This window comes from Dipodomys merriami, unplaced genomic scaffold, assembly GCF_024711535.1.
Source record: "Dipodomys merriami isolate MVZ:Mamm:240054 unplaced genomic scaffold, mDipMer1.0.p SCAF_4, whole genome shotgun sequence".
In the NCBI taxonomy this organism is placed as follows: domain Eukaryota; kingdom Metazoa; phylum Chordata; class Mammalia; order Rodentia; family Heteromyidae; genus Dipodomys; species Dipodomys merriami.
Genome location: NW_027205603.1, coordinates 43,510,984 through 43,535,449, shown reverse-complemented (window position 1 = coordinate 43,535,449; position 24,466 = coordinate 43,510,984). Strand labels below are relative to the sequence as shown.

The following is a 24,466-nucleotide window of genomic DNA, read 5'->3' as shown; positions in this document are numbered from 1 at the left end:
TGCGAATACCTAAACAATCATTTCATCTCTTAACCCTGAAGTAGAGATCTCCAAACATTAGATATATTAATAATAGCATCATAAAAAAGTGTTTTCAAAACAGAAGTGATTTAATATTTCAACAACTTGAGAATATTATCAGAAAGGATTTTTTCTGAAAAGATCACTAAAAACAGCCATTCTGTAAAAGTACCATTTATCCTATCATTCATCAAAACCTATGTTCGAAAATTCATTTCTAATTCTATTACTGTGTGTGTTTAAATAATTTGGCTTGAAAATTTCATGTCCGAAATCTCTTAGAATGTTTCATTGTAATTATATTGTAATAATATATAATAAATTAGGATCAATTGCAATTGCTGGGCTTCCAGCCTTATATGCATTATTACATTCAATCTTAGTGTATTCTTGAGGTAGGTACTCTTGTCTGCATTTTATAAATTTGCCTATTTTTTTGCTCAAAACTCAGGGTACTATACTCAGTCAGTTTTAATATATTAGAATCCAAACACACATAGCCTTTTAATGTTCAATAAACATTAAGTAATAAGAATTTTCAGACTGAACTCATATGAAAGGATTCTATTTATAACACTTAAAGAAATGTTACAAAGCAAGTCAGAAGAAAAGGGAATAAATGGTAAATATAAAATTTATAAAATTTAAATATAAATAAAAATTTTCATGTTTATGCAAAATAAAAGCCAATTGTTTATTAAGAATGAGTTTTATTATGAATGCTATAGAAAAGTCAATTTTTTCAAGAAGTTTGCTCATTGAATTTCTTACCCAAAAGGTGGTTGAAATCCACCTTTGCACTAGCTGACCACAGGAAGACAATTTAGTGGCTAAGGTGATGTACAGGAATCATGCCAATATTAAATTTCAAGTGACGGAGGAAAAATCAGTGTAAGATGGAATTCAATATGCATGGGAAACCATTTGTTCCCTCTGTGCTTTGATCCCTGCCAAGGCACAAGAAAGTAGAGCAAAAGACTTGAAAAACGGGAATGTTCTTGTGTAAAGTTGCTGGACTCCGAGCTCTCACAGGAACTCAGTGTGACAGGATGAAAGACTAGACTGCCAGACATCTTTCCTGTAAAAGCAGGAAAATTGAGCCTCATCTATAGTACTTGCCATACATAGTACTTGCCATACTTGCGCATGCTCACTATGGAAATGATTGGTGGGTTTGCAATGGCATACAAGCCCTATATGTTCATGTAATAGCATAAGGCTGCTCATGTGGCTTTGGAAAATCTGCTGGCCATACTTGCTCTTTTACACAGATGCTTGTGGACTTCGGAAAAGTTTGCAATTTGTTCAGCTCAAGAATAAACCATTTTCAGCAAAGCAATTTTAACTAACTTTTTTTGGGGAAACATTTGTCAGCAAAACAAATATTTGTATCTAAAATAGCCAGGCTATTAAGATGTGAGAAAATAAAACAGATGTTTGTTTTGGGTTGTTGAATTTGTTTTGTCTTGATGGTAGTTATTTTTTTTCTTTCTTTTTTCCCCCAAAGGATATACAGTGTTAGCCATAATGAGATTATAAGAGGCATGGAAATACAGTTTACTCTTCATTTTTATAATTGTCAGAAATGTCATAAAAGTAAAGTTTATTGCCTGTGAACTTTTCACTTTGTTTCTAAAAAGTGAAAATTTAGTCTTTTAGCATTTCTCTCTTTCAGGACTCATTCTTGGTGAGCCTAATTTTTTGATTAGTTGGCCAGCTGTCAATATTAGTACATTGGATTCTAGGATACTGTCCTTTCTTACATTTATACTTAACAGATGATTTGTATATAAACAATCAAAATAAGAAACCATATGTTATTGAGCTAATTCCAAGCACTGACTATTCTGTACTCTTTCATAAAGAATTGTTTTCTTATTTTAAATATTGTAAAATATTATCCTATGGGATGAATCAGTTGAGTTTTCTGGTTTAAGTTGGAAGGCAACAGCATTTACCAATTTGTTGTTGTTTTTTAAACTGGAAGTAGCTGAGGAAACACAGTGGACTGTGTTTGCCATCTTTCTACTTCATTAGTTGGGATTAGGTGGTTTGGGGTATGTGCATTTGTGTGTGTGTGTGTGTGTGTGTGTGTGTGTGTGTGTGTGTGTGTGTGCATGCGTGTGTGCGTGCTACAGGGGAATATTATACTAGACAAATATTTTACAACTGAGCTACATCTCTAGCTTAGTAAACAGGTTTGGGAACTAAGTTGTAAACAAAGATAGGACTAAGAGGTTAATAGCTATCACTTTTATTCCTAGTTTGAGATCCAAATTTTCAGCTTAGTAAGTTTAATGAGTAATTTTAGTTTACTGACTAGCAATAGTACCAGAGGATGGGACAGAATTGTGAAGGCACAGAAGTGTTTACAAAGAAGGGTATATCTCCTTGATCTCTGTACCCAGCTACTTCTTTCCTTTGAGCAGTTTCAAGGATTCCCTTTGCTTATATAAACACACACACACACACACACACACACACACACACACACACACACACACACACACACACACACACACACACACACACACACACACACACACACATCCTACTTGCCCCCAGCCATTCTTACCCCTATTCAACTGTGTATATCTTTTCTTTTCTGTTTCTTTTGTTTATTTTTCTTTTCTAAAAGCCTTAAAAGCTGAGTTAATTGTCACCCTGTTCCATGAAATATGGACAAGGTTGTTATTACTCCCATTTTACAGATAGGAAATCTAAGACAAAATCACTGATTCAACCTCCAGGACCTTGGCTTCAACCTGGATTTCCTAATAAAGCATGTTGTTTCTAAAAACACTACATCTGAAGTTGCCAAAGGATAGAAAAATAACATGTAAAGATTCCTAAAGGTATTAGCTATGCAGCATTCATTTTCTTCATTCATAGCACACTGTGGAGGTATATTCTATGAAATCTCAGTTAAGTATGCGCCAAATGTTTTAATGAGCTCTACTTACCAATAAGATAGTGATAATACAGGCTGAAATTGATCAGGAAGAAGTATGCCGTGCAGCGTATTTTAGGTTAGGGTGTGGAGAGCTTGTAGCTCATTGTTCACACTTAATTCTCTTGCCTTCCACTTTCCCAGAGTTGTTCTGTCTCCACTGCCCAGTCTCCTCTTTTCTTTTAAAATTTTTTTGGGGGGTCCGGTTGTGGGGCCTGAACTCTGGGCCTGGGCACTGTCTCTCAGCTCTTCAGCTCAAGGCTAGCGCTCTACCACTTGAGCCACAGTGCCACTTCCGGCTTTTTTCTTTTTGCTTATATGGTGCTGAGGAATAGAACCCGGGGCCTCAGGCATGCAAGGCAAGCGCTCTACCACTGAGCCACCTTCCCAGCCCCCAGTCTCCTCTTTAGTACCTGCCATCCCTGGCTTAGCAACCATTCAGCAGTGGGTGGCATATCTTCACATATTTCTTCCCTTCCCTTCTTCTTCAATGGCCTCATTTTCCTCCTTCCCTCCTCCCTCACCTGTGTTTCTCTACTCAGCACAGGCTGATGAACCATTAAGTAGAAGAATAATATTGTCTGAAATAAAATGGGAGTCATTATTTTAAGGTGAAAGTGGGCTTGGTAATCCCCTAAATTACCTTCTAAGGCTGTGAAAATATTTATATGACTTTTTAAGAATATTGAATACCATATACCAAATACCTTTACCAAAAACCACTTCATACAATTACTGTTTCTCACTTCATGAAGCTGCTGATATTTGAGAATCATTTTCTACTGGTTTACATTGCATTCATAATCTTTTGCCTGGGAAACATAGATTGACTGGGGAAGCATGTCTGACATTGTTTTTGTGACAAAATAGCTTGAGTTTCAAATCAACTGATTTAAAATATCTAGAGCATAACTTATATCCATACATCTACTTCATTACTTTGGCATGAAACTTCTAGGCACTAGAGAAGCTTTAAACTTTAATGTTACAAATGACCTTACAGATTCTTTTGCCTGAGACCTTCACTTTTGTAAGTATGAATAAGGAATCCAGAAAGGCTGGACTTTTCCAAAATGTCATAGCCTACCACTGATGGAGTCTCTTGATGGCACATTGGAGGGACAGCCAGGATATACTCGACTTTCTTCACATTTTCTCAGGAAGCCCAACCTTCTTCTAAAGATGATATATTACCTTGGTTTTCCCTCCTTAACCAGAGGATATCCCTAAATGTCTCTTGGGTATCACACTTTGTCGGTCATGGGCCGCTGGGCCTGGGTGCAGTTCCTGAGCATTTTAGCATAAAGCAAGCACTCTACCACTAGAGCCACAACGCCACTTCTGGTCTTTTTTGTGGCTAATTGGAAATAAGAGTCTCACAAACTGTCCTGCCTAGGCTGGCTTTGAACCTCGATCCTCAGATCTCAGCCTCCTGAGTAGCTAGGATTACAAGCATGAGCCACTAGCATCTAACCAATATCACACTTTTGTACAATAAAATTTAAACTAGATTGATAGCTAGGGATTTAGAGCTGGACTAACCGACCCTTGGCTTGAATCCTGATTCTACCACTTGCTCTGGGCAGGTCAATTAGCAGCTCCATATATCAGTTTTTCTATAAATCAAGAACGATACAACTCAAGAAACATTTATATGAAATTCTAGAGAACAGAAGTCTTTCCTATTTCACTTCTGTGAATTCTAGAGTGTAAATATGTACATAATGCGGTATTTGAAGGTTCTACAACTATCAAGACTACCAGTTTACTCTACAGGAAAATTAGGAAACTTGGGTGAAAAGCAAATGGCCAAGAGGCTTGTAGATTTCCACATTGAGCATATGGACTTCACTGGGCTTTAGCTGAGTGTGACAAGTGTTTCTAACTAGGCCCACTCTAATGTTCTCCACAATATTTTATAAAATACCTCGTATCCTGTGAGGCAGTTAGGGGGAGTGGTGTCCTGTAGTACACACCCAGAGATCCTTAAGATTGAAACCTGAATTTCCTACTACTCCCAAAGTCCTAAAGAAATTCCAGTGGTGGCCTAGATTGCATGCTTAAATTCTCATGTGACAAAATGCTACAAAAATATGAGAAAATATGTATAGATACACACATTCATTCAGCATCCCCCCTTCTTCTTAGCTTATAAAAGGGGATCAGTGTTGGAATATGTCTTTAAAGAAAGTCACATATAATATTCTTTCCTATTCCCTCTTTTTTTTTTTTAAGTCAGTTGTGGGGCTTGAACTCTGGGCCTGGGCATTGTCCTTCAGCTCAAGGCTAGCGCTCTACCACTAGAGCCACAGGGCCACTTAATTTTCTTTTCTAAAAAAAGAAATCTTGGAAACAAATCAATTAGAAATATCTGCACAATAGAGCACCCCACCTTTGCACTGGATCTAATCTTGTGTCCCTATATCTTTTGCTATTAGAATTTGGAAACAGAAGGGAAAGGTGTTCTCTCTTTCTCTGTTTCTGTTTCTCTCCTTGTTCCTGACGACCCCCTGTCCACCTGTGCTTCCTCCATGATCTACTAGGCCACCACAGGCCCAAAGCAATGGACTGACCTTGGACCAAAACTACTAAAACCAATTAAACTGTTTTATATATGAATATGGTTATTTCAGGCATTTTTGTCACATTGATAGAAAGCTGAGTAAAATACTCTCCATTCCTCACAATATACCTGTGGTCCCATACCAAGCTTTTCTGTGGATTGATTCCACTGCCTTTGAGAAACATTCTGGATAATTTTCTATTATATGTGGCTTTTTCTTTGCCCACCCCTACAGTAAGATGTAATCTTATTTGAAGTAACCAACTTACAGTATAAGTAATCAGACTTCACAGAATAGTTTCCCCTGATTGTAAAGTTAATTTAAAATTAGAAATGTGTACAAAAAATGCCTGTATATGATTATGTTGGCCAATAGCATGAAGCTAACTACATCTATCACTCTATAAAAAAACCAAGGGACCATGAAACCTATCTCTACGCATTCTTACTTTCAATTTTCTTGATTTGGGATTAGTGTGCCATCCGTTAAGTTAATCATGAGAGTTTCACATTGAGGGCTATCACAGTGTCTACTACTGTCCTGTATCTACTTCATGATGCTCATTTATGTAACTGTTCTGGGTGCTTGAGTCTCAAACATAACAATGTCTATGTTTAGGAAGCAATATGTTGTTCTTTTTATCTGACTCTCACATGACCATAAGCAGGATATAATTATTGGATTCCACTCCTCATGTTCACTGAATTCAGGTCATCTGTCTGAGGATTTTACAATCTGCACTATTTTTGTAAGCCATATATTGTTAGCAGACAACTTCAGGGTCTAACAAGAGATCACAACTCATCTGGCCTTGATCCAGTGTCATTGTACCTGTGGTCAGAGCATCTTGGCTAGGAGATCAGTTACTTCATTCTGTTTGGAGGAGTCATCTTTCACCTAACTCAGATTTAGAGGTGAGCCAGGAGGGCTTCCATACTCCCTGATTAGAGAAGAGAAGACAGCTTGTAAAGTCTTTAAAGACTTCTTTGCTATTTTTTCAGGCATTGAATAGTAGTAGATAATTGTTACTTTGCATATGTTAGAAAAGCTTATATATATATATATATATATATATATATATATATATATATTTAAGTTATATTTCCTATATTTCTTTTTGTGAACTTCTAACCCTTTTGCTAATCTTATATCTTTTATTAATTAATATAAAATAATTTCATTGTTGAAAACATTTGAAGATATTTTTCTGGCCTGGTAAGCTCTTTAAATGATTCTGTCACAGAAAGGGTTTTTAAAAATTTTTTATGGTGTCTTGCTGTCTGGCATGAAGGCCCGGTAGGTTCCTAGAAAATTTAGAAATGAACATTTCACATCTGTGTGTGTGTGTGTGTGTGTGTGTGTGTGTGTGTGTGTGTGTGTATGTGTGTGTGTGTGTGTGTGTGTGTGTGTGTGTGTGTGTGTGTGTGTGTGGTGCTGTATTACTTCCATATCTGGCTTTTTTGCTGGTTCACTCAAGAGATAAAAGTCTCTCAGATATGTTACCCAGGCTGGCTTCAAACCAGGATCTTCAGATCTCAGCCTTCCAAGTAGCTAGGATTAAAGCATTCACATTTACCCTAGAGTGGTAGGGGATCTCTAATCCCACTTTATACTCCAAGATCAGATGGTCACCATAAAGGAAGAAGGTTTTTACAAGCTGTCTTCTCTAATCAGGATCTCCAAGATCCTTTCTCTGCCAGTAGCTGTCAGTGGCTGGTTGTATCTGTGTGATATTGAAGGTTGATCACTCCAAACTTTTTCCTCTGGACCTCTTGACCTGAGTATCCCACTGTTTGTAAGACCATGCCATCTGAATAGCCATGGACATATTTTAACATGTGACAAAATGAATCTTCTCTCTCTCTCTCTCTCTCTATTAGTAAGTCTGAGTAGTGGTACCAATACCTCTGCAGTTTTCAAATCTAGAAACTCTTTTTGTAGCCTATCAAATCAGAATTAGGTTCTATGGGTGTTTTTCTTTAAACACCTTCAATTTAAGAATAAGCTTTTGGGGCTGGGAAGGTGGCTCAGTGATAGAGTGCTTGCCTTGCATGCATGAGACCCTGAGTTCGATTCCTCAGCACCACATAAATAAAAAAGGCCGGAAGTGGTGCTGTGGCTCAAGCGGTAGAGCACTAGCCTTGAGCTGAAGAGCTGAGGGACAGTGCCCAGGCCTAGAGTTCAAGCCCCATGACCGACCAAAAAAAAAAAAAAAAAAAAAGAATAAGCTTTTGAAGTATGGAGAGTCCTCAAAAGACTCCACATAGAGCTCCCCTATGACCCAGCAATCCCACTTCTGGGCATTTACCCAACTGATCACAAACAAGTCCATACTAAAGCTACCAGCACAACTATGTTTATTGCAGCATTATTTACCATAGCTAAGATATGGAACCAACCCAGATGCCCCTCAGCAGATGAATGGATCAAGAGAATGTGGTATTTATACACAATGGAATTCTATGCCTCCATCAGAAAGAATGATACCACCCCATTTGTTAGGAAATGGAAAGACTTGGAAAAAATTATATTAAGTGAAGTAAGCCAGACCCAAAGAAACATAGGTTCCATGGGATAATCTTACCAGCAAGCAGAAAAGGTCAAAAGCTATGTACACCTGACCATATAAGATGATGCTAAGCAAAATGAACCCCAAGATATGGATACAAGAGGTTTTTTCTTTGTTGCTGTTGTTTTTAATGTACGATGTAATTTTTTTGTTTCTTTTGTATGTTCTTCCCCCATGGTATAACCCCTGTTGTCAGTGTATTGACTCTGATGTCCTACATCATGTATGTACATTTTTCTAATTTGGGGAGGGGAAAGGAAATAACAAAATGCTGAAACAAGACAGGTTGACCCATTGTAACAATGAGACATACAAGACACTATGTTGAAAATGAACTTTACAACTTCAGGGGCGGGGGATGGAGGTATTAGGGAGGTGGGGAGGTGGGGAGAGAAGAGATACTAGGGGAAAAACAAAGGAGGAGGTAACAATTCTCAATAGGAAATTAACTCACTTCCTTCACCATTGAATTGTAACCCTTCTGTATAGTATCTTTGCAATAAAAAATATATCAAAAGGAATAAGCTTTTGTCATTAAATTATATAACATGCTATTTCCAGTATTACTTCTCCAAGCCTTTTAACTATTTTCTGTACTACCATCAATCACATAGAGTTAAAAACAAAGAAACAAATCTCTTCAGTACTTCCAGAATGGAGCAGGAAAGACAGTACAGATTTTTAGGATACTCAGCTACAAGCTCAAATGCTTTTATTGACTCTTCATTTCCCTACTAATAATATGCTTTTGTTGTTTTTTTTTTTTGCCATTTGAATGGCTCCATTTTGTTTCATTATCTGTGAAATGAAAGCAAGTAAGATAAGATCAAACTGGGATGTGAGCAAAGGTACTTAGAGCTGTATATGGCACTAGCAGCAGTCTGTTAAATACTCTAAAAAAGGAAAAGTCTCCCAGAGTCATCCAAAACCTTATTTCTAACACTTTAGATATATTCTACCTCAGAGAAATCTAATTATCTCAAGCCTCTGAAAGTGCAAGGCTGTTTCAAGACTCAGGACATGTTATTTCTTCTTTTTCAAATGTCTTTTCTCAACTTTTACTCTCTCTCCACTATGAGTGTGAAACTTCTATTAGTCCCTGAAAACCAACCCAGGTATCTTCTTCTTGAATTTTCTATCTAAATCTTGTTTAGTCCCTAGTAATTATTCTTATATCTGTTACAGAGTCTTACAATATTTTCAGTAATTTATGTTTGTAGTGAAGAATAAACAACCAGACAGAATTATTTTGAGAAAAGGTCTTCTACTTTGTCAGAGTATAACCTGTTGGTTATTCATTTCTGCATTAAGTAACTAGTGTGTAACACAGGCATGTATAAATCAATGCTGGAAAGTGTTTCTTCAACCTAGCTTTTATCTATTAGAGCTAGGAAGATTAATTTTTTTTCTCCTAGCTAGTCAAAATATAAATAGCTGTATTTACTTTAAAAACCTCATTTAAAAATTAAAATTTATGTAATCATTTAATATTAAGATCAACACAAGATCATTAAAATTCTACATTTGTAAACACTACAGAAGATTCCATAAATCCTTTTATATTAGCAAGTAAAACAGACTCCTGGAACTTGGAAGAGTCTGTCAGTTCCTCTTCGCTCCTACTCCTACTTGAATTTAGTATTTCAATCTACCTAATTAATTTCCAAAGCACTTGTCTCCCTTCTTCCTTCCCTACTTAATTATTGCTTTTACCTTCTGATGACACTGCAAACCTCTCACAGCAATCACTGCCTTAACCTATCACCTATGTCTAGATCACTGCCATCCTTCACATGGTCTCTGAATTATCCTGCTGCCCATCTTCTTTTCTTAGTTGGGATTATCTCCATCCTCTTGTCACATTGAAGCTGGAGTCCTCATGTTCTTGTTGAAGCCTTATCTTTCTGGCTTCCTTGTTTTGCTCTTTAGCAGATAAGAACCAGATTAAAGTTTTTTTTAAATTTTTATTGTTTGATTGTTGTTTTTTACAGTTCATAACCGTAAGATACTTTCTCTGTACCTTTGCGTACACATGCCCCTGACTGGACCACATTTAAATCTATAGTCTATCTTTACTGTTGAGTTTGTCCACCATCTTCAAGAAGCTTCTGTAACCCTGTGAACCTGAATTATGTAGACTTTCTCCAAGGTCTTCTAGCATTCTACAATCCTCATGTTACAAACATTTCCTTTGTTTTGAAAGTTTTCTTTTCTTTTTCTCTATGATTCAATATCTTCCTCTGAGTTTTACGCTCTAAGAAGATAGATATTGTATCTGTTTGATACATCAATATATTCCAGGCTCTTAGTACTTGTGCTTAGAATAGTTGGAACATAGCATCCAGCCAGTGCTCAAGTAAAATGAATGCCCCTCAACATATTTTCACATCCATTATCTCAGTGGGAGAGAAGCTGAACAATTTGGAGAAGGTTTTAAGGAAACATGAGCTGCTAGTGGATTAGAAGATTAAATTATTAGAGTTGTTTTGCCCTAGTAGGAGGAAGAAGTTAGAATCAGGAAAGCTGGTTAAGAGGGTTAAAAGTATTCAATCCCATCCCAAGGAACAAAAAGGAAAAACATAAAAACAAGCTTTTGTATCATTTTAAATTTTCTAACCAATAGAAGTCTGTAAGTAATAAATGTGTATATATATTAAGATTCAAAGGTGTCAGATTGTTCATCTTTTAGACATTCTTTCTTCCACCTGGAAAAACTTTAGATAATATGATTTAAAAATTTGCCTACTTTGTTCGGTGAATTTATTTTCTTTGAGAGAAACCTACAGAATTGAAATTTTGGTTTAATTATAGCTTTTCTATCCATTTCCCCAAATGAGGTGAATATATGTTTTAAAAGTTTATTTTGTATTTTAAAGAAGGGATAAAGTAAGTACCAAAAATAAAGAAATGAGTAATTAGTAAGAGGAAATCTAAGCCAAGAAGACGTAGGTAAAATAAAGTACTTTGAGAACAAAATTAAACTATGCAGAAATAAGGCAGAAATCATACTGTTACTAGATACTTTGGTGTATTTTAGCTCTTGTCAAATAGGAACTTGTAAAAGCTGGGGAGCTCACATTCAAGGTAGATTTTATAATGAAGTACGTAAAGCACACACTGAATCTGATGTTAACTGCCAGTTATAAAATGAATGCTTTGCCATGGAATATATTATCATGTGTTCTGTCTACAATGGAGCTCCTTAGATTCCACACCAAGATGTACATTACAGGATATCATTAAAAGAAAGACTAGACTGATGGTCTACCATTGAGCCATGCTTCTGCCCCTGAGTACAATTACTACATACTAAAATTTTAAAACAAAATAGAGGATAGGAAAGTCAAGCTATGGAGATTACTAAAAGAAAGAGGGGAATGCTAACAAAGAAGGCAGCTGAGGATGGATGTAGTCAAAATACTTTACATATGAAAACAGGACAATGGAACCTTTGACATTGTTTTAGCAAGCCAGGAGAGAAATTAGGGAAAGTGATAGAGGGGGAAAGTTTGGTGGGGACACGTTTATGTATATATGGAGATGGCACCATGCTATCCCCCTTGTACAATGAATACATGCTAATTAAAAAAGGAAGGCTAAAATTTTCTGCAAAAATACAACTGTGAATCCACTTCACTACTCAAAATGTATTTATTTGGAGCCCCCAAGTCTCTGTAAAATATGGAGGAGACGTGCTTGGTTTGTTCAAAAGAGAAAGCCTTCCTCTCCTACCACTGCAACCAAAGGATATTAATGTAGATTTAGAGAATAGTTAATTTTGACCAGTCAGCATCATATTCTAACAGTTCTGTGAGATGTACTGGCTCAAAACTACATCCCAAGGTACCAAATACATTAACCTCCTGACTAGAGTTGCTTTGGACTCTTGGGCCATAATTGAATGATACGGTTGTAGCTCATTTATGGTGGTTTCAATGTATCAGAATCACATAGTTTATATGAGGAATTTGCTAGGTTGATTGAAATAGAAAAACACATAATTGTCTCATCTATAAGTGGTGGGAATCTATTTAGTTGTCAAGATTAAATGGGAGGATAGAGCTATTTCATGTGATTTAGAAATGGAATTTATTCTGTAGAGATCTATTCCTATCTACTCTGACTCAGTGCTTTGAAGAAGCATTTAAACTTGGAAGTAATGCTGAGACCACGCTGTCTGACACATGTACAGCGTTGGTGGTAGACTCTTGGCTGAATGTAATAATAAATTAATAAAGGCTACTAGGCCTTCAGTTGCTTGCCATAATTTTGTGGTGGAATAACAGTCAAGAACACCACAATGAAAACAATCATTCATGTTAGATTGAGAAATTCCCACCTTTATCTAGTAAAGAAATCTGACAGACGGCCTTTGGGGAAAAGCCAGCAAACTGGACATCTGGAACTTAGGGAGGTGGCTGATTATCTGATGTAAGTACCGGATAGACTAAGAAAAACTTGCCTAAGAGGTGAGCATGAATGGTTTTTTTGTTCGTTCTGGACACAGGATAAGAATCTCCTTCAGCTACACAGAACTGCTCAGCTCTTCCTTCCAGCCATTTGGGAGTTGTTCTTTATTTTGTGGTTTCTATGTAATTATTTCAGTGGTTTCTCTGAGGTAGCCAGATGGGTAATTATAAGGTGCTGCCTAGTTTGAGATGTTTGGTTCAAAGAGACTAAGACACAGGAGAAGCCTGTGATAGTACTTACTGTCCTAGGTGTGGGTGTTCTCCATATATCTGCTCTTGCTTCCTTATTGTTAGTAAAATGTGGCAGAAAGCAGAGATTTTAGATTTTTCAAAGAAAAAATATCTGTCTGATGACCCAATTTTTCCTGCCTCAGAACTGGTAACCTTTTTCTTTTCCATCTCTCTCCATGAACTAGAATCATTTTGATAGCTGGGAAAGCACAAGCTGGGGTAAATATTGGAACCTCTCAGGATGGCCAAGTACCATTTGTAGAAAGAGAAAAATGGTTTGGGGAATTGGGATTGGGGCAGCACTGTCTAATCTCAGGAAAATCTAGGTTAGATAGTACAACCTGCTTTTTGTTTCCTCCAATTAAATATCAAAGGTTTCTAAACAAATCAGGAATCAGGTATCTCATATATTATGTTCCAATGCCAATAAAGAGAATGTAGAATGTAAGCAGAATGGAATGTGCTTTACTCTTCAAACTTCCTCCTGAATTAAAAGAAGGTTTATCTTGGCAGTATAGCCTGTGAACTTTAAGATGAAAGTCCTTCCTATGTTCTTACAGAGTACAGTACAATCCACAGCCCATCAACACCCATTAAAGATTCAGATTCTGATCGATTACGTCGAGGTTCAGATGGGAAATCTCGTGGACGAGGCAGAAGAAACAATAATCCTTCACCTCCTCCAGATTCTGATCTTGAGGTATGTCATCATCCATACATAGGTAAAGAACAAAATATCATTTATGGTTTTATAGAACTGTTATGTGAACAACAATGGCTATTACCCAAAAGCTTTTGGTTACTGCTTTCTTTTTTATACTAATACTTGGTAGAACAATTTTTCTTTTTTTCACATTAGTGAAAATATGCAGTCATTTTGTTGCTGTCATAATTGGTTTTGGTCTTGTTTTGTTTTGGTAGTGCTGGGGGGGAGGGGAGGTAGATGCTAGCATCTTGTTTATGGTAGGAGGGCTCTAACATGCAGCTACATGCTCAGCTCTGTGAAATTATTTGTTTTCTTTCATATTGACTATAAAATTTATAAAATTCTTTATAAAAGAAGTGAGCTATGTAATTCAGGCTGAACAAAATTCTGTCGTACTGTTTTGTACCATTGCCATTTCAATTAAGTCAGTGCCACGCTGAAAATGCTTAATAAAATTCACTTTGAAACTGAAGACCCACTTGTGTATATTGAGAAAGTAAAACCTGGAATGTTCTACACTAAATGGTAATCAGTTCTTCAGACATGTTTTGCTGAAGTTCAAAGCTGGAGGGATTAAGTAAGAACTGAAAGGGTGGCACATTTCACAATCTTCCCATCCACTGCAATTAGGTTTCTGCTCTTTTGCCAAAGTGAAATCTGATGGTAGAAAACATGATGATTTTGGCCAAAACGATGAACATTTTTCCAGCAGCATTTATGTACACAAATATGTACTGGTGTGAGTGGGAATGGGAAGAAAGACAAGCAGGCTTGGGAGGCTTTCTCTTGTGTCTTCAAGATGTTTTTTAAATAAATTCTTCCAAATACTACTTAAAATTCATTACACTGAAGACCAAAGTACACTTAAGTCTTCCCTCAGTAGTGGTCCTTTAGTATCCACAGGAGAACCTTACTAGAACCTCCACTGAAGATACCAACGTCCATGTCTGCTCAGGTCCCTTGTATATGCCATAGGATTTACAAATACAGTCTTTCTTTAAATCACTACTACACTGCTTCTACAACATCTCTAGAGTACTCTGCATACCAAATACTAATATAATGTAAAGGTAATATAAGTCGTTATTGTTTATATAAGTCCTGAATTGTTTAAGGAATGATAACAAGGAAAGCTAAGCCTGCATATGTTCCAGACACATAATATTCAAATATTTTTCTGTCCTTGAAAAGAATAGATAACAAGGTCTAACTCTGTACCTCATCCCTTTTATAACTTCCTAATGGTTAACTTACAGTGAATAGATTAAGCAAAGTTTTAATTTCTGCATACAAATTTTAATATTTAGCTTGATAAGAATAAAACATAAAATTAGTTATTATACCACTTGTTAATGAATGAAGGACTGAGAAAAGGTCAACACAGTCACTTTTAATTAACTGCTCTTTGCTTTCTCAAGTTATAAAAAGATGATAATTCACTTTGTACTTTCTTAGAACTGATACAGATTTTATTCACAAGCAAGAAGACATATTATTTATTTTCTATATTTACATTGATGTTAGTATACTTATCCTCAAGCACCTCATTTGAGGTTATATGTAAAAACAACAACAACAAGATTGGGAGATGCTCTTCGAAATAGTTTTGTTTAAGAAAAGGGTGAATTAGCTAGGCCTTGCTGGCTCATATCTATAATCCTACTCAAGTTGAGATCTGAAGATCACAGTTCAAAGCCAGCCCTCTGTGAGACTTTTATCTCTAACCACTCAAAAATTAGAAGTGGAGCTGTGGCTCAAAGTGGTAGATCCATAGTCTTGAGCAGAAGAGTTCAGGGACAGCACCAGGCCCTGAGTTTAAGCCAATGACAACAACAAATAAATAAACAAATAAATAAAGCCAATGACAGACAGGAAAGAAAGAATTATGAAAGAAAAGAAGAAAATGGTAAGTTGATATTTTTTATCTATCTCAATTTCAAGACTACTTTGTCAATTTGAAGCAAATTGAATAACAGTTTTCTCAATGAAGCAAAGATACATTGATCTGATTCTTCCTTTGTAGAGAGTGTTCATCTGGGACTTGGATGAGACAATCATCGTTTTCCATTCCTTGCTGACAGGATCCTATGCCAACAGATATGGGAGGGTGAGTTCTGACTGGCGTCAATTTTGCATTTCTTTGCAGTAAATAGTCCTAGAATGAATACAGATGTCCAGATGAATACAATTTTAAGTAATGCATTTTAAATTATAAAATGGGGAAACAATTTATTGATACAGTTCAAATGTATAGAATAAGCAAAACACATAAGTGAATAGAAAAGAGATGACTTTTTTAGTCTTAAAAGTAAAATATGCTTTATATGATTGAGTATATGTTTATTTCCAACGCTAATGTGTCAGAAATAATATTCACTACAGTGAATGTTACTTACTTTATAAAATAACAATCACTAAAGTGACTGAATGCTTTTTAAAATATAGAGGTGAGATCTTTTGCTGCTGAATGCTTTAGATGCCTGACTTTTATTCCCAAATGGGACAGTTATTTAATTGATTATTGCCTTTAGTGATTAACAGTGGTGGTATTTTACTTTGAGAATACCTGTGGTGATGTTTTTATATGCTTCTTTACTGTTGAGGCTAAATTTATTTGAATGGTATATGATATTGAGCCCCTGGATAACTATGAATAATACATTCATATGAGAGTTTATTAAAATATTTACCTCAGTGTTGTAGCTAAACACTAAAATCAGAGATCACAGAAGGAAAAAAAAAGATGTCATTTTCATTTTCAGGTTCTGGTACTGTAGTTATGTGTGGAGAATAGATGACAGGTGAAGAAAACTGGGTATCCAGATAGGTAACATGAGGGGTTCTATGAATCACTGGCAACAGAGACGGAGAGAAATGGATTGGATTCTGGATTATACTGCAGGTATTGGCTTTTGAAGTGATTTTAGTTGGAGCAGTAGGTGTGATAGAGAAGAATGGCAGGTGACTTCTACATTGTGCCTGAGCAAACGAAAGAATAGTCAGGTGTTTGTTCAGATGGGAGGAAAAACTGATATGGATGGAAAATAGAAAGTATGGAGTTAGACACAATTGAGATGCCTGTTAGATACCAGGTCCAGGCAAGGAGGCAACTGGCAGAGGAGCCCAAGGCACCCATGAGGTCTGCAGATTTACAGTCAACAATGCACGATGTGGGGCTAAAACCTCCTAGTCTCTTGTTTTATTTCTTCTAACACTCACTGAGAGCCTTCTTTGTATAAAACACTGTTGTCAGCCTGTTGTCTCACTGCCTGAAGCATTCCTTCCTGCCCGAGTGGCTTTGGAGGATACATTGCCGAGATATCCAGTCAGCCAAAAGCCCTGGAGAAAGCTTACTTAATGCTGTACTCCTCAGGGAGCATTTAGGGTTGAGAAGAATTTGTTCTCAACTCATGATAATCAAGACATGTAAAAGTGTGAGCCTCAACCAAGATTCCTCCAAACAGTAATAATCACCAGGCTGATGAGAGTGGTTTGTATCCCTTTTGTTCCTCTCACATTCTGCAGGCAGCTTAGTGTCAATCTGCTTTCTTCTTTGGAGTGCAGATTTAGTTATGTTCCTGTCCATTGTTGGTGAAGTATGAGGCTAGGCCTTTCTCCACATGCATATAAAGAAATGAATGCCTGACAATGTGGTAGCTGTTCTGTCTCTATGGGAACCAGATACTTGAGAAGTAGCTTAGTCACAGTAGCTTAGACAGTTCAATGAGTGAGCCATTCAGAGAGGGGACACAGGATCCGGTTGATATAATGCAAAATTAGGGCATGTTACAGCAATATGTACTAAAAAAAAGGTTTGAGAATATCCCACCTTTTGTGTAACCCTAGCTGTGGGAAGAAGGCATGTTGGGTGTTATAAGGAAGTGTTGTTTTATAACAAAGGTGATGGGAACAAAAAGAGAGTGCTGGTGCACAGTACAACCTTGGCTAAGAAAGGGGAAAACAACAGTGTTGTAGCTGGAAACAAAGTCTATATTTTAAGTAAAGATGCTGTTAGTAATATCTATCCTAGCTGTTTTTGCTTTATATATTTATTTTCAAACTAAATCCAAATTGCTGAATTTCCTGAAAGAAAACTACTCCTTTAATAAAAATAGTTCTCCATTGAATGGAGAAATAGATGATCTAAACCAATTGTTAATATCAAAGTACACACCTCTACCTTGTATTTAGCTAAGTACGATGCTGATGAGTCAGGTTCACTGGAAGCCTTCCTAGGGTTCCCACACCCAATGGCTCCATTGTTTACCTGCTCTCTTATTGTTTGGCATCTGTGTCTCATAGGAATTTGGGTTAGAATGGATCTTAATGGTATTGAGCCTCACTCCTCATTTTATAAAAAATAAAATCTGAATACTACACTAACGTTTAGGAAAAAAAGACGGCATACAAATCTTAGCCTGTTTCCTTGTACACCTATTAGAAACATTCTCAATGTCGAGCACTCATTTAATGCAACATTAATACTGTAAAATTGCTATGCCCAAGGCTATTTTATAGAGGACAAGTTGTGAGAGGTTAGAAACCAAATGAATAAAACATTTCGGACTCTGACATAAATTTATATTCAATAAATACTAGATGTATTTGAATATAGGTGAGACAACTAAAAGCAATAAAAACAAAAACAAAAAACAAAAAACCCACCAATGTGTACCAGTGGCTCATACTTATAATTTAGCTATTTGGGTGCCCAGGCAGGAAAATTCATGAGATTCTAATCTGCAATTAGCCAGCAAAAAGCTGGAAGTGGGCTGGGCACTGGTAGCTCTTGCCTAAAATCCTAGCTAGTCAGGAGGCTGAGATCTAAGGATCTAATTATTTCCAATTAACTACCAAAAGAGCCAGAAGTGAAGCTGTTACTCTAATGGTAGAGTGCTAGCCTTGAGGGGAAAAAAGGGTCAGGGATAGCACCTAGTTCCTGAGTTCAAGACCCAGGAACAGTAGATACCCACATGTGTGCTTGTGTGTGCACACGCACACACACACTCACCCTGGAAAGTGGGCCTGTGGCTTATGTCGTAGCATACCAGCCTTGAGTGTAAAAGCTAAGTGACAGTGTCCAAGCACTGAGTTTAAGCCCCAAGACCGGCTAGGTATAGGTGCACCCACACCTCAAATATTGGCATGGTATTAAGTAATATGATAGTTTCTTCAAATTTCTCACTATGGAATGATGGAAAAGAGATGACGACTGAGTTTAAACATATCTAACATACGTTCTCATCTCCATTTTCAGCTCTTTAGGCAAATTGTTTATTCTTATTGAACCTAGATTTTCTCATCTGTTAAGCCATCTCATCTTCTTGACTTACAGAATTAAATTGCATCATGAGTTTGAAAGTACACTATCTTCCTAATGACAACAACCCATAGCTAGAAAAGCATGTCAATTGTTGAACTTGTAATGGCTCTTTGAGTATTTGTAAAACATGTCAATTGTTGAACTTGTAATGGCTCTTTGAGTATTTGTTTTATACCACACAGAATCTCAATTCTCCCAGTGAGTTTTGGTCCTCTTATCCCTTTTTAGAAAATGTGATCTTTAAGAGGTTAAAAAATTGGAGAGCAGTTTATCTAGTCTGTGTCATCAGAACACTCCCATTAGGTGGTAAAACTTTTTTGGGGATCTGGGGGAACACCACTGAAATTCAGGACCTGTAGAAAGATGGACCATCAGCACAGTACAGAGCTTAGGATCCCAGTGTCTTCCCTGGGTTGTAGAGGAATTGGTTCCTTTGTCAATGCAATTGCCCTGTTGGACCATTAATACCAGGGTTTTCAAACTTTCTGTAAAGGGTTATGAGATAGATATTTCAGGCACTGTGGGCCATATGCTGGATATGAGTGTTCAGCTTTGCCCTGGGAAAAGCTAAAGCAGCTATGGCTGGTATATAAACAAATAAATGTGCCATGTTCAAATAAAACTTGATTGATAGCCCTCAAATTTGAATTTTATGTGATTTCCATGTCTTAGGAAATGCTGTTTTTCTGTTTCTTCTTAAAAATTTAGACTAGGGATTGATAGACCATACTCTATAGGTCAAATATGGCTCACGGCCTGATTTTGAGGTAACGATGTTGTTTGACTTGTAAAAGGTTATTTTCAAAAGGAATAGCACCAAGAAGAATGTGTGTCAGAGATTCTGTATAGCTGGCAAAAATGTGAATATTTTACTGTCAATTTCTGAAGAGAAAGGTGGGCCCTGATTCAGCACAGACTCTGAGATTCGCATTTATTCCTTTTATTTTTGCCTTGAGGGCACTGGGACATGACAACATCACTGTGGTGACCCCAGACACCATGTAGACATCACCTGAAGCCATAGGGGATCCCAAGGAAGCTCAGGCCAGCACATACCTTTATCAGGGAAAATAAAAATGGCTAAACAAGCAGGCTTAAAAAGTAAGGGTACAAACACAATGCAAGTGGGTTTCTTTCTGATTTGACAGTATAGAGTAGAATATTCCAGGTTGCTTAGCTTGGAAAGATTTAGAGGTAGAGATAATTGTCACTATAACTTTAGCATGAGGGTTTTAAGGTTTCCGGGATTGTTGTCATCAGTAATCAGCCCACAGAAAGAAAAGGCAAGGGACCACATGAATGGGAGCTTTGTGGACCAGGCTGAGGAGTGCATATCTCCCTCTGTCAATGACATTGCACTTGACCTTCTAGCCCAGCACCAGGGAGGCTGAGCAATGTGGTATCTGTGTGCACATGAATAAACTGAGAATGGATGTTCATGAATGGACAGCATCACAACTGTTGTCCTCAACTCCATTAATGAGTGAACCTCAAATCTCACTTTCAAATCCTCTGTGACTCTGGCTATCCTTACAGAGCAGAGTCTAAGCCTGTAGCTGGGAGCCTCCAAGATCATAAGAAATCAGTGCAATCTCAAAGGAGGGTACCCTGTTTTGTTTATCTTCATATATGCATACTTGAATTAGATAAAAATGACAACATATCATTTTATATATAATGATCCCTGATGAACAGGAGTCATCCTAGCTCCCAACGACATGCTGTCTTGCCATGTCCAACCACCCCCCTTTACCCTAGAGCCTTAGGAAAGCACCTTGAGTATCTGCTTCACTTCTGCTGTCTTAACCTTCCCACCTCAGAATAGAAGTAATTGTGGCACTGTTAGGAGAAGAGTGTGAAAAATCTAGAAGAGTGTGAAAAATCTTGAGGACACTATAGAAATAAAAGTTAGTATTGTTACTTTGGGGGCCCCAAGAAGGGAGTGGACATATTTTATGGTTTCAAGAAGCAACAGAAGAGATGTGGAGGTCAAAATAGTACAAGTAGCCAAAATCATGTAGAGAAAAAGTGTGTGTGTGTGTGTGTGTGTGTGTGTGTGTGTGTGTGTGTGTGTGTGTGTGTGTATGTACATACATACATATACCTAGTTAGGGGCTCACACTTGGAGAGAATGAATATGTTAAAGTAGCAACAAAACATTACACTTTCATTCTTTTGTTCAGCTCTTAAAATTTGTACTGCTATTACACATATCTTTATCTTTTTAAAAATGTGTACATTTGGCTCTGAAAAATTAAATTATTCAGCTGGATGCTGGTGGCTCACGCCTGTAATCTTAGCTGAGATCTGAGGATCGCAGTTCAAAGCCAGCCTTGGCCGCAAAGTCCATTAGACTCTTACCTCCAATAAAATACTCAGAAAAAGCCAGAAATGGTACTGTGGCTCAAGTGGTAGAGTGCTAGCCTTGAGTAAAATGAAGCTCAGGAACAAGACCCATGGCTTGATTTCAGGCCCCAGAATTGGCAAAATAAAAATAAAATAATACAAATTATTGACTAAAGAAAGCATCTCCATCCACTGGCAATGCAAGGATCGCAATCTAGTGTTTTGAGTGGTCCTTTGCCCTGTACACAGCCACTGAGTGACAAGACTTTATGCTGTAGGCTAGGGGATGCCAAGAGCGATCTGAAACATCAGAGTGACATGATGGACATGTACAATCAGGAAGAGAAATCTGATGGCAAAGAAAAAATTCTTGTGCAGTGCTCCTGGTAGGAAATAATGAAGGCCTAAATAGTGGCTGAAACACTAGAAAGGAGCAGAGAGATAGGAGAGTGGTTACAAATGAAATCTTGATAGGTCTTTTGATTGGATTTAGCTGTTTAGCCTTTTCCTTGGCATGGAGTGGGTTTCAGATGTTTAGGCCAATTGGCCAGGTCCACTCTGGCATTCTTTCTCTCCTTCCACCCTCTTGTACCACTTCTTGGCACTTGTCCTATGTTTGGGATTCAATGGTTTTTTTCTTCACAATCAAAATTAATCTTTGGAATGATGAAGTTCTTTCTCTTAATTCTTTACATGGGAATTTGAACATGTTGAAAGGGAATTTCTCAAGGAGAAAATTCACACAGTGGAGTGTCAGGTATCTAATCAGTAAAAACTACCTGATTAACACTACCCTGGAGTTGGATTTTTTTTCCAAGTCATTCAGGCAACAGTTCAGTCATGACTCATTTTTCACATGCATATGATCCCTTACTGTAATCCAGATTACTTCTTAATTGGCATCAGATTTATGCCCAACTCTCCAAACTTGACATTTTACTACAGCTGTCCAATGATAGGACCTTCACCAATTTGAAAAATATGAATATACTTTAAAAACTATTGATATCTTTAGACAACAGAAAGGACATTGTTCGATGTCTGGGCTCTCCTGGGTTGAACTTATCATTTAAATAAAAATGTTAATGTTTTGAAAGAAAAATAATATTTCAGCATATAATTTTTCTCTTTTCTCAGATAAGGGAGCTCATTTGCAAAGCTTCCTTAATCCTTCCCCAGTAAACAACCATCAAGAGGCCTTGAGAAAATAAACCCTATTGGGACAGAGTGCCCATTCCTGTTTTTTCAGCCTTTTTCCCCCCAAACAAAAGATCTTGGGTAGGGAGAATTTTTAAATGACACCCAAGCCCTGTTTGTAGCTGTAATATTAGCATTATAAATAAGCATTATAAACATAAGAGATCTAAAACATGTATTGCCCAACAGCTAGTCCTTGATCTGAGCATACTTAAGAAGATTTTTAAATGGAGCTACACATTCTCCTTAACCAGCTTGTTTTGTTAGCATAAGGCCTCTCTAGGACACTACAGCTCTCAGTGATTGCTGCTGGTAGAGGGAGGCCCATGTAGAATCTAGAATCCATGCAGACAGTTCTTAGAAATGTAATTGTTTGTTGCACAGTATCACCATGTCCAAGTAACTGATCTTGTCATAGTTTCTGAAGAGGCTGAGACATCTTCTAAAAGTTCTTTCTAACCTAAAATTAATAAATAACACTTATTTTATTTTATCATTAATACGCTTTTTTAATTGTGAAAATACCGTACAGAGGGATTACAATTACATGAGTAAGGAAATGAGTACATTTCTTATCAAGCATTGTTGCCTCCTCCTTTGTTTCCCCTTACCATCCCTGCCCTCCCATCTCCCCCCCAACTTCCCTCCCCCTGCCCCCCCCCAAAGTTGTAAATTTCGTTTTTCGACATAATGTCTTGTGTATCTCATTGTTGCAATGGGTCCACCTGTATCCCTACTTTTTAAACAATTTTTTCCCTTCCCCTCCACAGATTATACCAACAACAAATACAGTGAAAACAGGGGTTATAACACTTTTTAAGAACGTTATATATTCTAATTTGTGATCCAAAGTAGTAAGGCAATTGCTGGAGTTGTGTAGTCCAGGAGGAGTTACACAAAAGACATTTCTCATGCATTTTGCTTGTGTTTGTAAGCTGTGAATCATATTGGAATAATAATTAAAAGGCAAGATTCATTTTCGTATTTATCTGGTTTTTAGCATGAACAGATAAGTACATTGCAGAGCGCCATTACTAACTTCGAATTCTGTAGTCATCTAAAACTCAAACAGTACTTAAGAATTAACTTCTTAAATTAGGTTCTTCAATGTCTGAACCTAAGGAATTTAAATTAAGCACTTTATTTCATCTAGTTACTTTCTTTTACTGTAAGTTTTTTTTGTTTTTTAGTATAGAATAGTAAAATGGTAAAGAATATAAAGGTATTAAAAGGAATGCCTGGGCAAAGAACATTAAATGAGAGCTCTATTCAAAACAGGAGTCATTTTTCTTTGAACACTGTACTGGAGTATCTGAGCAATAAACACAGGCGCTTCTGTATCAATGTCTGCTGCCCTTTTTAATTCTTATAATAAACTGGACTACACAGATCAAGTGTAATATTTGGTATTTTTGGCATTACTAAATCAATACTAAAAATCTTGAGCCATATCTTTTAAAACATAGTTACATAAAAGATTGAGACACTCTATTGGTTAAATAGTTAGATTTAAGGTACATCAAAGAAGGAGAAAAGATATTTTTATTTTATTTTGGTTATTATTTTAAAGTATAATTCTATACTCAGAGACATACTAGATCCTATTCTGAAAAGCTAATAAGAGACAGAAACACCTTTTCCTTAAGGTTTCTATCTCAAAATAACTGTAGACACTCGAAGCCAAAGTAAAATATTGGAGAAAATGAATGTTGGGGTTTTGGGGGGTTGTTTTTTGCCCCCTCAGACGCAGCCACAATTCTGAAGGGTGTTTTGTGTTAGCCACTAAAAATAGATTACATTGTCACTGGATGCTGGCAAGTAAGAGATGATGCTTTTTTTTTAACCGTTCCTTGTGATGGTTTTGTTCAATATTTGACTCTCCCTTAAACCAGTGTGGTAATTTTGTACAGGATGCCAGAATGACATACTTAATTGGTACTGAGCAGGTAGAAAACTCTGCAATAGTAACTTCCAGAACTGATCAAAGAACAGTGAGAAAAGTTTGGAAGGGTAGAGGTGTCCACAGGGAACCCACTGTGTTCCTCAGTGTTTCCATCCACGATAAGGCATTAGCCCAGCTGGCTGTAGAT

General features: G+C 37.0%; 1 protein-coding gene across 16 annotated transcripts in view; it reads left to right on the top strand.

Annotated features, from left to right (window-relative positions):
• The window catches only part of Eya1 (EYA transcriptional coactivator and phosphatase 1), a 310,160-nt gene that overhangs the window by 232,651 nt on the left and 53,043 nt on the right, over window positions 1-24,466 (top strand). For all 16 annotated transcript variants that reach the window (XM_069990921.1, XM_069990918.1, XM_069990920.1 and 13 more), the window contains 2 exons: window positions 13,365-13,504; window positions 15,534-15,617. In XM_069990921.1, coding sequence (XP_069847022.1) covers window positions 13,365-13,504; window positions 15,534-15,617 — 224 coding nt within the window. The remainder of the gene's footprint in view (window positions 1-13,364; window positions 13,505-15,533; window positions 15,618-24,466) is intronic.